Genomic DNA, 15,668 nt, shown 5'->3' on the forward strand with positions numbered 1-15,668 from the left:
TCAATTGAACTTTAAATGAGATTCAGTAGGAGAAAACTATTGAGAACTGAGAAAACTATTGCCTTTTCATACTATTTTCCATAGATACCTTTCCTTGTGGAAAAAAAATCCTAAATGTGTTTCATTCTGTTTGCCCAAGACTATCCCTGCTGTAGACTGTGGCATAAAACTGTAGACTGTGGCATACCAGAGGCTGTTTCATATAAAAGCATAATTCAGCTTGGATTTGTTTTGATACTTAAACGCTAATACAGCATTACTATCACGACATTCAGCTGCTACTGCACCTGAAAGATATGTAAACACAATAGCATTTCTCCATAAGAAGAGGGAATATACAGGTGATCATGAATCAGATGTACATTATTTCAACTATTGGCCTGTGGCTTACGATTTGATTGCTTATTTTGTGTGAATTAGGCTTTGAAGCATAAAAGGAATGTATTCTTTCTGGTAAGGCCAATTTAAGCAGTTTGGAAAAGAAGAGTGTTTGTAGACTGTCTTGAACTGAAATTTTGTTTGCAATGTATAAAACAAGCAAACCAAAAAAGTACATCTTTGCTTATGTCTGGCTAAGGAAGTTTATAAATTAGTACCAAAAAGTAGCTTGTATAATTTTGCCTGTTGTGATGAAATCTGAAGTGGAAGGCATGGTTGAAATTCTTTTGCTTTCAGTACTGAAAATTTTTCTGGCAATGTTTGTTCTGTTGGTTTTTTTTTGTTTGTTTGTTTGTCTTTTGGTTTTTTTTTTTCTCCTTTTTCATTATTTTGTGATTAACATGAACACTAGTTATTCCAGGAGCTCAAATGGTGAAGTTGAATAAAAGAGAAGATCTGTCTTTTGAGTGTCCAATGTAAGCTAGCCCTTCTTACAGTTGAATGTGTTCACTGAAATTTCATTAAAATACCTCTTGATCACATAGTTGTAGTCCTGGTGGTAAGGTTGTAAAGAACTCTCTACAGAGTTCATCATTTTTGAAGTCATAAAGTATCCAGTGAGTGAAACAGAATGATGTAAAGAGTTGCTGCATATTAAATCAGGCTCTAGATCGGACTGCCCAGGGCCCCATCCAACCTAGCATTGAAAACCTCCAGAGATGGGGCATCCACAACTTCTCTGGACCTATGTCCATGCCTCTACTCCTGTGGAGTGAAAAATTTCCCCCCAACATCCAGTCTAAACCTCCCCTCTTAGATTAAAACGGTTCCCACTCGTTTTATCACTGTCAGCCCATGTAAAAAGTCAGTCTCCCTCATGGTTATAAGCTTCCTTTGAAGTACTGGACAGCCTCAGAATTATCCAGAGCCTTCTGTTCTCCAGGCTGAACTAGCTCAGCTCCCTCAACCCGTCTTCATAAGGAAGGTGTGCTCCAGCCCTTTGGTCATTTTCATGGCCTCCTCTGGACACGTTCCTACAGCTCCACAACTGGCTTGTGCTCAGGACCCCAGGCCTCTGTGCAGTGGTACAAGTAGAGCAGAGGGGGACAATCTCCTCCTTTGCCACTGACAAAACAAGCAACTGAGTCTGTCTTGCTGAAACTAACTGTAGTAATGGTTTGAATATGTGATACGAAGTACATACTGAAATAAGATTTTGAAGTGTTTCTAGAGGAACGCCTAAAATAAATGGATACTGGGTGTCAATTCTGTCTGTAACCAGTAGTAAAATAGTAGCAGTTAAAGACCTTCATTTCATGGGACAGGCTGTGCTAATGAGGTAATTTTGTGTAATTATTTAATAGACAGAAGAGAGTAGTAATATTAGGGAGAAGTCTGTTCAGTAAAATACTTTGCTTAGGAATGCTTAGGGTATTCTTTGAAAAAGAAGTTAGATATAATAAGACTGCTCATTGACTGCATAGTGAGAATTCTTTGGAAAAGTTGCATGCATTAAGTAAGAAACATTTAAATTGTAATGTGTACAAAATCCAGGCTGAATTACAGTTATACTCAATTCTGGTCTTCATTACCTGTTGGATGATTACTCAATGTTTATTTTCAGTTGTCATAATTGCATGTGTACATATACATGCACATACAATTGCTAAATAGCATCGTCATAGCTCACCTTGAAAGTTAACTTTTTGCTAGCTTGTTTGTTTCTTTAAAGAGGATAAAGGCGTTTAGTATTTTAGGTGCCTAAGATACTGTAGGCTGATGGAGAAAGGTGGAGGCTTGGGAGAGAAAACTGAGTTAACTACTACTACAGATGTGTAAGGGAGTAGATTAGACATTTTTAGATTAATACCAGATATATATGATTTTTTTTTACATGTTTTCAGTGCTGTGTTGCTTTTTTGATGCTGAGAAATTCTTGAAATAGAGTGCAGCAGGGAAAGTATCTGAATAAAAACTTGCAGAAAATGCTTCTGAGAGGTACTAGGAATAATACTTAAGGTTAGAGAATTAGAATTGGGGCAATTCAAATTTACTTTTTGTTTGAGGACTACAAAATCCTGACGTTATCTAATAAAAGATTAGGTTTCAGCTGGGTTAAGATAAGAATATTCATGATCTTTACAAAAGCATTTTCAGCATAGTAGAAAAGAAGCAAGAGATCTAAGCAGAACAATTGCAATTGGTATGGGCTGCATACCTAAGCAGGAGAGGATTATAACAAGCATGGAAAGAAGTAATTTTAAATTGTGTGTTGTAGTCTTTACTGCTTGATGCTTGGTTTGTATTCTTTGCTTACGTATTTCCTGTAGTGCTGAAAGAATACTTAATAAGGAACAACTGCATAAACTGCCCATAAGATCGTTAATGTGTCTGGAGAAATGGAAGCTAGACTCTGAATCACTCTATGAAGAGTTCAGAGGCATGGTTGTTATTTTCACAGGTGTTCAAATAAATTCATAGCACTAATATAAAAACACCAAAAACAACACATTTTAACTTTTGTGCAAAATTTTAATTGTGCAAAAGTGAAGAACTCTTCCTATCTCTTTTTTCTAATAAAAATCAAGCAGCATCTGTTTTAGAAGGTCAGTTATATTCTGTATCAAGTTTTTCACAGTGGAGTTAGAATGACATGACTGTGGCAAAAGGAGGAAGCTGGCTAACTTGTTTGTCTGAAAAAAACAAAAGTGTATGAATTATGAGTTAGGAATCTGAAACGTTTTTACAAACTGTAATGTATTGTTGTTCATATTGCAACCAAGAGTGACAAGCAATTAATCAGTTTAACTAACTGTTGATACAGAACTAAGAAGGAACACTAATGTTGCTTATAAAAGTACTGGAGAAACACCAGACTTTCTGATTTGGGGAGGTTGTCCCCTGGTGTATCAACACATCAAGAACACTTCTTTTACCATTCGGTCCTCTCCTTTGGAAATTGTGTAAAAAGACGTCAGCAGGCTTTTTTCATCTACAGGTCTCCTTTCATCACTGGGTAGAATCAAAATGTTTGTACTTAGGAATTCTGTTTAATTTCTAAAATGGTGGAAATATATACTTAAGGCTAATGAAAACTATATTAATACCATATGTTTCTATGTAAAGGAAATTCCAGATGTATTCCTGTATCATCACCAATTCCTGGATGCTTTTAAAGGCTACTGAACCTGATTAACATAACTGTAGAAGTTTCTTAGAGTGAATATGGTCTTTATGCGAAGTTTCCATTGTATCATACTTCTTGAGTGTCTGTAGTTAATAGTTGGACTAGTTGAATGACATTATTGGAATGAAGCGTTCAAGCTCCACTATTGCATTTGAAGCAAATAATTCACATTTTTACATAAGCTTTTTTCTCTTACCTAATTTGCTTTGTTCATTTAATTTCTTTGAAATTGGCCTTGATACTTCAATAATTATTTTCTGACAGGAGTTTTCACCTGGGATATTCCATTTGCAAGGACACTGAGTAAAGCACTATTCAGAATCATTGAAGTAGGACTGTTTATAAACATGACAGATCCTCTTAAGGATGTTATCAAAGACATAATTTCCAGGGAGCAAATGATGGTTTCTAGTTCTGATTTCTTGATTAAAGCTGTACAGTTTTTCTTATCTAAACAATACACATCATAAAGTATAAAAAGAATGAAATAATGCAAATTTTTGAGTTTTTTTTTAATGAACAAGAAGTGTACTTGTTTAAATCAAATCTGTATGTGTATTGAATATTTCCTTCTATTGAAATTGTGTATCTTTTGTTGTTCATAACAGAACTGATTTGTGGTAGCCAAGGTACTTATTTATGCAGGAAACTCAAACAAGTTGGGTACCTCCTATTTAGTAGGATACGCATTTGTCATTATTTTTATAAAATCCCACAAAAAAAAAATTGAAAATGGACTTCACCAAAATAGATTGGATGGCTTGAATATTTTGTGAAGAAAATTTTTCTTGAGGACTTTGCATACTTAATTTTGAGTCATGTCCTTTGAGCTGTTGTTCTGATATTTACTGAAGTGCTTGTCTAAGAAAGCTGTAGTGATGCTTGTAAATGGGAAAATACTGTACCCTGTATTACTAGCTGAATCTGTGGCTGAGGTCCGTTCTTATTTGCAGGGAACAGAAGGGCAAAACCCAGGCTTAATTAGTACAGAAATATTTAGTAGACCACTCTGTGTTTTACTTACAAGTCTTCCTTCTGCTTTGTGCTATCTGGAATCTGTTAGCAGTAGTAAAGCTTTATTCACTTTCAGACTGTGCTCCTTATGTGGTGACAGATTTCAGAGGAATGTATTTTGACATGTATTGTGACTGTATTATTGTCTTTATAAGTGAATGACTATAGTTTTTACATCTCTGTTATATATAAACAGTAAGTCAACAGTAACCTGCAAATCTAGGTAATTGCTCAAATCTAGATAAAGTAATTGTATTACATACACCCCTTTTCTTCTCCCCAAGGACATATGTACAGGAGTAATGAGTTTTGGATGCCAAAGTGTCAGGTATAAGTAGACTTCAAAGTGTAAATGAGAGATTATAATGAATTGGCGTCAATTTTTCATACAACGGGATTGTTTCATTGCATTTCTAAGACACAATTCCCTCTAATGCTGCTACTGACAATGACTGTTTGAATGACTGTTACATGTGCTTGCTGAAATTTTCTAAAACTGATCTTATAATTGTTGTTTTGGGTCTTTTTCCCTCCTCTCCTCTTTTTTCTTTTCTGTACAGGTGATTTCTATTCACTGCTTTCCAGGCTGCTAGGAGAAAGGGAAGATGTTGTTCACGTGCATAAGCAAAACCCTACTGAAAAGGCAGAATCAGATCTTGTAGCTGAGATTGCTAATGTAGTCCAAAAGAAGGACCTTGCCAGAGAGATCACAGATCATGAGAGGGACAGTACTATTCTTGTCAGAGATAGAATTCACAAATTTCACAGACTAGAGTCTACCTTGAGGCCTCCAGAAAACAGACAGTCCCCTTTACAGCAGCCTAAGCATGGTGAGGGAATCTGGGAAAAAGAAAATACTGGAGGTGGGTTAGGGGTTAATTTTATACAGTGAAATGCAATGTAAGAGCTGTGATCCACATTAGCAAATCTGAAGGGAATGTCAGTTGATATTTGGAAGTATTTCACCTAACAGTTTTACCAATTATGGAAATGTTCTGCCTTTTTTTAAGAGGGCTTTCATTGTTTTCTTCCCTCTGCATGTGTGAAAAACAGTACTGGTACTGTTTGGATCATAGAGGTTTTTTTTTTTCCTATTTTAAAACTTAAAAATTTTATATCAGTAATGCTAAAACAGGTCAGAAACAAAAGTACATAGTCATCACAGGGAGTGAGGAATTTTCTTAATACAGTTAATTACTCCGAAGTGCTCACTGAGGTAACAACTGTACTTCAGTTTTTTTATTTGATTTGTCCAACACAAGATTTTCTCATTCATGTCAGCTGTTATTTTCTCATTCTGAAAGAGTTGGAGCTATTGATGAAAAAAAAAAACCTTCAGAAGTAAAATATTCATTACAAATTGGCTTTGGGTACCCTAATATTCCTGAACAGGATGTTTCATTATACTAGGATTATAATTAATTCCCTTCAGGTTTCTATGGCAGCAGAAACCTTGGAAGTGTTGTGTTTGTTTTACTTGCATTTTTGTCTCTGTGATTGTGCTTAGTTTTGCTAATGTGGAAAGCCAGATAATGCAGCATGTGATCAGTATCTTATAAAAGAAACTGATATGTATGCATGGAAGTCATCTGTATACGTAAGTTGCAGCAGCACATGCTTGCTTTTATGTTGCAACCAATGAGCTTGATGTTCAGAAGTACTGATGTATACAGTCATAATTCATTCATTTGATTCTTTATTTCTATTCAAAATGTAGTGTTACGTGAGCTTTTGTTACAGTGTTCAAATTCAGCACAGTTCTGGGTATGTATTAAATGGAAAGCCAAAGATGAAGACTTGCCTGTATTGTGTTATTCCAATTGGTTAAATGAAAGCCTGTCAAATTATTAGCATAGAGGCAAAAAAAAAAAAAAACAGTTGGGATATTGTCATGCACCTAACAAGTGTTAAACATCAGTGATTCTGTAAGCAACAGTGGAATTAAATGACTGGAAGGGTAACGTGTATTTCTGCAAAACCGTTTTGTTAATTTTGGAATGATTGCTTGTGGTATGTAGAAGGAAAAAGGGTTGGAAAATTCTTTGTTTTAACTGATTCAGATGAAGGAGTGTCAGGAAAATGAATAAATGCCTTATTCGCAACATGATACGGCATTAATTCTGACTGTGGAAAGTGCTTGCTCTGCTACTTTAGTTACTTTATATTTTCTGAGGGGAACGTGTTGGTAGAGCACTAATAAATGGACCTCTAAATGGTGCCATTCTTAGATTAAAGCAAAACTGGTATGATGTTAGCATTCCCTTCCAGTGTTTCTCATACTGCTACTTACGTAAATTCTAAACAGCAGAAGCCATCAGCGCCATCTTTTGGTAAATTTTTTAGTGCAGTAAAGTCTTTAATCGCATTGAAGTTTTGTTTTGGATTCATACATACTAAAGAACAGAACCTTGATTCTTTGAAAGTTTTTTGGTTTTTTTTTTTCTAATAGGAAGAAGTGGATTGCGAAGTGGCTTTAAATTGTGATGATATAATGAAAAGAAGCGTTGCACCCTTCATAAAACAGTTGTATTAAGATTTTTCTGCTCATTAGGAAAAGACTGTGGCTTATGCTAAATTATAGCATTAATTTCATTTGACTGTTAACAATTACCAGAATTATAGTAGTTTAATATTTTTAGTCTTGCCAGATATTCTAGTTTTCTTAACATGTAACTGATGTTAAATTTCTAGTGACCAAGTAAGTAAGGTGTTGTAAATATTATGCCTGCAAGCTTATGCTGCTGCTCTTCCTGCACTGTTATACTATTACTCTGTGACTATTCACTGGTCAGTCAGGTTGTTCCACATCACTGCAGCAGCACAATTGCATCTACTAAATGTGGCTAACATAATTTTCCAATTTTTAAAACTCCTTTTGGAGTGCTTGCTGACATTTGTCAAAATGTAGGCAACAACTGTGAGTAAATTAAGTGAATGAATAAAATATTTAAGTAATTTTAATGGATATGTCTTTGGCTTCATGTGTAACTGGTCTATGGGCTGCTTTTGTAGGGAATTAAAACTATCTTAGATGTATGAAGTATGAATTTAGGATGCAGACTTTTGTAAAAAAAAGCTAGTTCCCTTTAGGATACACATTTAAATGAGGGCTTCCCTTGAGAAACTTCCAAAGGGTCAAAAAAAAATGAATTTTGAAAAACTGTAAAGAAAAGCAAAGTTGTTATGGTTAAGACTATTTCACTTTAAGGTCATTTGCAACCTAAATGATTCTATTATTATTTTATTGTTCTCTATCTATCAGAAATTTTTAGTCCTTTAAAAAAAAGAATTAAATTTTGTGGGTTTTAGTATGTGGTTTTTGGGAAGCTGAATTTTACGAAGACCAAAATGTACATTTCTGTGTTTAGACTTCCAGATTTACTAGATTTTTTTAATAATCTTATTTTAATCAAGAAGCATCAAATCATTAAATATACATAAGTTTCATGCAAGATCACTTTGATATAGGATGAACAAGTGACACTGGATTCACATCCTTTAGTTCCTTTCCAAACCCTGGTGTCCTGGTGCAGGCAAGTATACCTGGTACTGTGCCTGCTGTTAATGAGCTGTACTGTACAGAAGTACTGTGGGTTTTTTGAATATGTGTGACTTTTTTCTCAACAATTCTTTTAGCTTAAAGTTTTGTGTTGGTTTTTTTTTCAGACTAGAACTATTTCAGATTAGGATAGAATTCGTTTCAGAATTTTGCAGTTCCTTGTTTGTGTTCAGTGCAGATGATGACTGGCTTAAATTTGCCCTGGTTTCTCTGTAACCTGCTCTGTAATCTAAAACTACAAAGTTAAAACATCTCGTAGTGTGAGCTAGGTTTCAGCACTATTTTTCTAATATTTTTAGAATTATTTTTAGTAGATTGTTTTCCTTCCTCCACACCTTTGCTGTTACTCATTAGAGTGCATCTCTTGCAAGTATTAAGAAGTGGGGGTTATGGTTTTTGGGTTGCAGATGTTGGTGATCTGAAGATCTGGGGGATTGTGTCCCACTTCATTTTTTCTTTCACAGTGCAACAGCAATGCAACAAAACTCCTTCTGGTTACACATTAAGAACTTTATTTGTGAGAAATTGTTCCTCTTAGTCAACGCTCTGCAATTTTTCTGATTTTTTTTTTACTTCTTCTGTTCATGTCTTTAAACAGCCAGTCAGTTTTTACGTAAAACAGAGATTGAAGCAAACTTCTTTTTACATTCCTGATTTTAATCTTGAAGTTACAACTATATTTCTCTTCCTTCATTGAGGAGTTCTATAATTTAAAGCAAATGCAGGAATTATCCAACTTCTTAGTAGTGGTTCACTTGCCTACTTCCTGTTCTTTTGATTTGGTATGAAGATCAGGTTTGTGTTACTCAAAAACTGCCCAGCATTTGTTCTTAAATACTGTTCTCATTCATAAGCAATGGCATTTCTTTCATCAGACATAGACATCCATTTCTTATTCATGCCTGTAATATTATATAATTATATATAGTAAATATAATTATATAATATAATGTATGATTATATATACTGTAATTTTATGTAGTTTTTTTTAATAGCAGTGGAGTTTCAGTAATTGTTCAGTGTTAGAAAGTATTTACAGAGCTCCTCAGACATCTAGAATCTGTATATCTATATGCCTATAAGACATAGAAGAATGAAGTCAAAAGCAGTTTCAAAATTCCTGTATTTCTGCATATAACAGGATTCCAGTGTTTGTGCATGCTTTACTGCAATAAGATTATGCTTGGAATTGAATTGCAGTGCATTCATGAAAGTTATGCATGTAATAGACTATCTATACAATATCAAACACTCCAGATTACTAATTTTGTGTTGTTTTTTTTTTTTGTTTGGTTGTTTTTTTGGTTGTTTGGTTGTTTTTTTAATAAATATGCTGCATTAACGTCTTTGCTTTGTTTCTTTGATCAGATTTCCATATAGAAGAGGCTGTGGAGTGGCCAGGGTTAGACCTCAAACTAGGCCAAGTTTCTGGTTTGGCTCTGGACCCTGAAAATAACCTAGTTATCTTCCACAGAGGTGACCATATTTGGGACGAGAAGTAAGTAGATACTTTGCAGAATTAAATGTTAAAAGATTAAATTGGTGTATGCTATTTAAATATCTTCTTGAAGAAAGAAAACAGGTTGCAGTTCCTTTACTATTTAAGATTCAGCTCTTTGGCTGAAAGTGCCTTGAGGAGACTCAGAGCTGGTGACTAACAAGAGGCATTATGGGGTTGCTGGATCTTTAGACAGTAAGAACATGTCTCGGGGTTTTGAGATCATTATACATTAGGTCTCAAAACTGTACAACCAAATTAATGTGGTCTTTACTTAAATTAATTATCCATTCTTCTTTGTGTTGTTGGCTGGATTAACTAGCGTGGGAGAATGATATTTTGTTAAGGTGTACTGCTGTTTGATGCCTGGGTTTAAGACATGCAGAGCTAGCCTCAGTGAATCTGAATTGAGTGCATCTGTCTTTAAATGCACTGGGGAAAAAAAAAAAAAGAATTGCTAAAGAGAAGTTTCTCAGAATGTGTTTTCATTACTGACTGAATTAAAAACTAGTGTCATCTCAAAAAGGAAAAAAAAGTTCTTTTAGTGTTTAATACACCCAAAAGTGTATTATCTAACAACAGAACATTCCAAATAGAATATAGCATCCCTGTTTATATAATTCTGTCTTTCACTTTTAAACAGCATAGCTAACTGTAGGTGCCTCAAATTGTACCAGAACACTGGAAGTAATTAGTAATAGCCTTTGATAGAATGTTGGTAGTGAATTTGCTTTTCTAATTTTTCTAAGCCTGTCTTTTTCATGTATGTAACTATAAGGCTAAACTGTAAGGTTTTTTTGTTGTTTTTTGTTTGTTTTTTCAGTGTTTTTTTTTAACATATTTTTCAAAGTTCAGAGGAGCAGTTTTCTCAACATTATAGTACAGTGATGCTTAGAATACTCTTCTGTAGGTAAAAGCTAAATAACATACTGGAGAAGATCAGGCAGTGAGTTATGTTCTTGTGCATTGTACCCGTGATCTCTGCAGCTCAAGTGTATAAAAATATAGACAAATTTGAAAGAGTGGTGCATGCTGCAACTTCAAGTAACCCTCTTCAAGTAAATGTGCTGGTATTGTTTTTTTTTTATTTGTTTTATTTTGTTTTTTTTTTTCTTGTTATCCTACAGATGAGCACAAATTTTGCTCTTTCACTAAAGAAAGTACTGAAAAAATATTTGAAAATAAAATGGTAATTTTATTCATTTCCCACTTCTGAAATGTATGTTCTTGGGATTCTGGCTACTGAGGTGTATCTACAGCCCAGAATAAAAAACTGGAATATGAGACAAAGCAGTATTACAAAGCGTACAAAATTTAAACGTAAAGTTTGATGTATGGTCTGTTTAGAGGGATAAGTAATTGACTGGATGGTCTTAACCAAAGATTTAAAGCCTGTGGCTCAGAGTCCAAATGGAGCCAGTAATGAATGGTGTTCCTCAGATTCTGGGACCAGTACTGTTTAACATCTGTATTACTGACGTAGATTTTGGGATTGACTGCGCCCTCATCAAGTTTGCACATGACACCAAGCTGAGTGGTTCAGCTGACCTTTGAGAGGGGAAGGAGCACCATACAGAGGGACCTTTACAGTCTTGAGAATTTGAGCTGTGTGAACATCCTGAAGTTCAAGAAGATGTAGGGTGCTGCACCTAGGCTGCAGCAGTACGAGACGTCAGTATAGACAAGGTGATGAAATAATAGGAAGTAGCTCTTCAGAGAAAGGCCTCAGGATACTGGTGGATGAAAACATGAATGTGAGTTGGCAATTTGCTGCTGCCTGGAAAAACATCTGTATCCTGGGCTGCTTCAAAAGAAGCTTGGCCAGCAGATTGAGGGAGTCAACTCGGTCCCTTTACTCCAGCCTCATAAAACCCAACTTGCAGTACTACTCTGGGGCTAATCACAAGACACGGACCTGCTGCAGCAGGTGGGGCCTGATCTGAGGGCTGGAGCACCTCTCCTGTGAAGAGAGGCTGTGAGTGTAGGAGTTGTTCAGCCTAGAAAAAAGCAAGGCTCTGATGAGACCTTAATTGTGATCTTTCAGTGTATAAAAACAGTTTATAGGACAGGTGGAGAAATTTCTAACTAAGGCCTTCAGTTGACAGGAAAAGGGGCAATGGTTTTCAACTGACAAAGGGTAGTTTTAGATGAGATAAAAGGAGAAATGTATTTTGTCTGAGAGTGATGGGGCACTGGCATGGGTCTGAAATCTGTTGATGTATCTAATAACTATACTGGGTTCCAGAAATATTCTCTTAAGTCAGTCCAGTTCTGAACAGCAGCCATTGCACATATTCTGAGTATCTGTAGCCTGTTATTATGGGAGCTGCCCAGAAACAGTGATTTATGTTGTGAAGCTGTAGGGAATTATCCCATCAACAACCATACCAGCTTATTTATAGTTTAGTAATCCCTGAGGCAATGATATAAAATATTAGTCTCCTACACCCTGTGAAACCTTTACACCTTTATCAGTGAATTCTAGAGTTTGACTGTTGCACACTGTGGAAAAGTCAGTTTCATAAAGGTATTTTATCTGCTACCTAAACACTTCATTTGATATTGTTGCTTCCTTTTGCAAACAAAGGGAATTTGTTTTTAATTCATCTCCTTGTGATTTCTCATTTCTGCTTTATTGTCCATCAGTTACCTCATTTCAGAGTACAGAGGCCCAATATATTTGATTCTCTGTTATAGCAAAATAATTGTGTCATTCCTGTCACTTTTGTATGTGGAGGGATAAGAAGTTATCTTGGAAGCTAATGTTTGTCATTATAGCTGCATAAACACAAGTAATTGAGTATAATTTTCCTTAGCAAATAGTAAACATGATGAATCGAGCCTGAAAGCTCTCACATTTTCTATTCTAATGCTCCACTAACATAATACAGGAATAAATTACAAAAAAAAAAAAAAAAAAGAAGAAGAAAAAATGAAAAGTAAAGGAAAGAAAAGAAAAGAATCTGTGCAATTAGAAACTGCACGGAAGTTTGCAATGTATTATTAATACATGCCATAAAAGCTGGATCCTTGTTCAGCTAAATATAGCTGGATTGAATAGTCTGTGCTGTGTTATAAGGCAACTTTAGTCTGCTTTTGGAGTGCAGAAACAGTTACACAATGACAAGTCCTATAATATAGTAGGAGCTTTTCAGTGGCTCTTAATTCTTTCTTGGCATAGTTTAAAAGGGAAAGTAATAATCATCTCTTTAAATTATTCGTGTTCTCTTACCACATACTGTTTTCAGGGTTTTTTTCTTTCATCCGGTATGTACATTGTGCAATTCACTAAGAAGATGGAATTATTCAGCTAGTTGAGCAATTAATCATTTGAAAGTTTTTGGATTTTGTGATGAATAAAGGATTGATGGTGTGAGCAAATTATAAAAAAAAATAATAAAAAACATCATAAAGAATATAAAATCTATCTTGAACATCTTTATTGCATTCCTGACAAGGTAGGTAGGTAGGTTTAATTTAGGCTGAACACAGTGCCAGGATATTGACTTAAGCATAGAGCTCTGGGTTATACTTTCAATTGTTATGAGATCAGGTGGTCTGTCTAAGCTTGTTATATAGCACGCCAGAAAGACATTAGATGTAGTACCGAATTGTTTATATTGGTACGAAGTGCCCAGCTGAGAAGCAGAAAAATAGCTGTGAAATTATATTGGAGTTTGAATTTAGAAGTTGTGACTTTCAGCATATTGTAGCTGTCCTTTGATATGAAGCTGTAGAACCTATTAGAAAACCATGATGGAGCAGAGTAATACGGTGTTTAATATTAATGTGCTCGATTATTTTGTTGTTTTTTTTGTCTTTTCTTTTTAACTAGCAGTATTTTATATTCCTTTTTATCAAAAAAAAAAAAAGTGACTCTGTAGCATGCTACTCTAATTCCTAGACAAGAATATTGGACAGGGAGAAGATGCGTGAAATTCTACTCATAGCCTCATTTCAATGTTCACTAGGCTTCCTTTGCTGAAAATACCTTACAGTCTCATATTCATGCTGAAAGCACCCAGCTCCCAGAAGAGCTGAGTAGTTGCTAACAGGTCTGGGTAGGACTGTTCGTAGGATCTAGAATACTAAGGGAAGTTGATCAGTTTCTTAAGCTGTCTTGCTAGTCAGTTCTGCAAAAAGATAGAAACTTGTTTTCTTGTTGTTGTTGCTATTGTTCTTGTAGAATATGTGTCCCCAGAATCTTGGGATTCTCTTCTGTGATTAGCTGTGCTGATTAATACCAGTAGTCTCCACAGAACTTGAGCTTCATCGGTTTTCACTTGTATCCATTAATGTGGAATAAATTAAAACATTTTAGCAAGGGTAAATAGGTAGCAAACAGGCATCCATCATGCAGTTGTGGAATGCAGGAATAGGATTCTTGGTCCCTAACCTTGTTCTTTGCATGCATACATGAAGATGTAACATTAGCCAGGAGCCTCAGAAACTAATGTACTGCTGCCAGACATCATCAGGCTTGTCTGTCTAGTGTTGATTTTCCAGTAGTCATCTATACCTGCAGCAAGTCCTTAGGAGTATTGGATTTTTGGGCCTCTGCCATTTACTGAAATCAAGCAATGTGAATTGGGCCTTTTGGGAGATCTTGTGAGTTTGTTTGTTTGTTTATTAAGAAAATAGTAGCTTAAAACCAAGAGAGCTTATCACAGATAATGTCAGTACAGTAATGGTAAGTAATAAAGCAAAACCTATCCAACTATCATCAAAAAAGCAAATGAATATCAGTAGGCCATTATGTGTGTGTCAGTAGTGTTACCCTTGAGCGTGAGCCATCACCTTGTCTTTGCTGCTGTAAAGGCTGATTGTCAGCATTAGGCAAATTATTGCCAGCGTGTCAAAAGCTCTAACCCTCCTCTTTGGTGAGGCCACACCAAGTGTGCTGTATTTGAAGATAATGAAGGGACTCTGGAGTATACCTTTCTATGAGGCAGCTGAGAGGGCTAAGGCTTTTCACCCTGGAGAAGTCTCAGTGGGGATCTCATCAGTGCCTATAAATATCTGAAGAGAGAGTGCAAAGAGGTCAGAGCCAGATTCTTTCCAGTGGTGACCCAGGACAGGAAAAGAGCCAGTTGTCACAAACTGGAGCACAGGACTTACGTGCTGTATAGGTGTGTGGAGCACTGTCACAGGTCCAGGCTGCGGGGCCTGGGGACCTTCAGAAGCCAACCGAACGTGGGCCTGGGCACACTGCTTTGGGTGGCCACTACTGGAGCAGGTGTTGGACCACACAAGACCCGGAGGACCATGCCAACCTCAAATATTCTGTAATTCTGTGCATATCACTTCAGCATCTTGGCAAAGTGTTCAGGAAGGGCTCTGCAGAGAGTTTTAGTAGCATTTTGTGCATGATCATTCCCAGTGAAAAGGATGTATTGATTTTTGTCAGCAGATAAATAAGTAGCTACAGATAGCATACATAAAGACAATGTTACTTAATATTTCTTAATTCTAGCCCATGTATAAACTTGAATGCGTTATTTTACAGTTTTTTCTGGTTATAAATGAAGCCATTATTGCATTTCCTTGCTGAAAATTCTAGACATATGAGTATTTAATATTATGGAAAGACTAGGCTTTTAGGACTATGGAATTTAAAGCCTTAGTAGCTTTATTCATTGCCTTGGCTGCGACTACAAAATATATTCTTGTTTACCAAATTGCATCAGTCATATTTGGGTTTCTCTTAGGGGGATTAAAAATGGTTTTAAAAATATATGGCAGGAGGGAACAGCATGTCATTTATTAACATGTTTTGTCCATAATGAAATACAATTTTCTAACGTTTATACCTAAATTTTGTTCACAATGTTTTAATGAAGGTAAACAGAGCGTTTGAAGGCTGAATGCATTTCAATGGGTTGAAGGAATAGCCAGCTTCTCTGTAGGGTCACAAGCAATTAATTATTTTATTCTTTACTAAACATAGTAATTTTATGTCTGGCAAATATATTCTGGAATGTTAATCTCTTCTATTTCTTAATTTCAAAAAAAAAAAAAACAGTAACATTGCA

General features: G+C 35.6%; 1 protein-coding gene across 5 annotated transcripts in view; it reads left to right on the forward strand.

Annotated features, from left to right (window-relative positions):
• The window catches only part of PAM (peptidylglycine alpha-amidating monooxygenase), a 114,647-nt gene that overhangs the window by 86,262 nt on the left and 12,717 nt on the right, over positions 1–15,668 (forward strand). For 3 of the 5 annotated variants that reach the window (XM_065744216.1, XM_065744217.1, XM_065744218.1), the window contains exons 15-16: positions 5,140–5,442; positions 9,507–9,636. In XM_065744216.1, the coding sequence (XP_065600288.1) occupies positions 5,140–5,442; positions 9,507–9,636 (433 nt within the window). The remainder of the gene's footprint in view (positions 1–5,139; positions 5,443–9,506; positions 9,637–15,668) is intronic. The other 2 variants (XM_065744219.1, XM_065744220.1) reach the window with 1 other exon arrangement.

Source organism: Cyrtonyx montezumae, unplaced genomic scaffold (genome assembly GCF_038088225.1).
Source record: "Cyrtonyx montezumae isolate F1298 unplaced genomic scaffold, pur_monq_1.0 scaffold_30, whole genome shotgun sequence".
In the NCBI taxonomy this organism is placed as follows: Eukaryota; Metazoa; Chordata; class Aves; order Galliformes; family Odontophoridae; genus Cyrtonyx; species Cyrtonyx montezumae.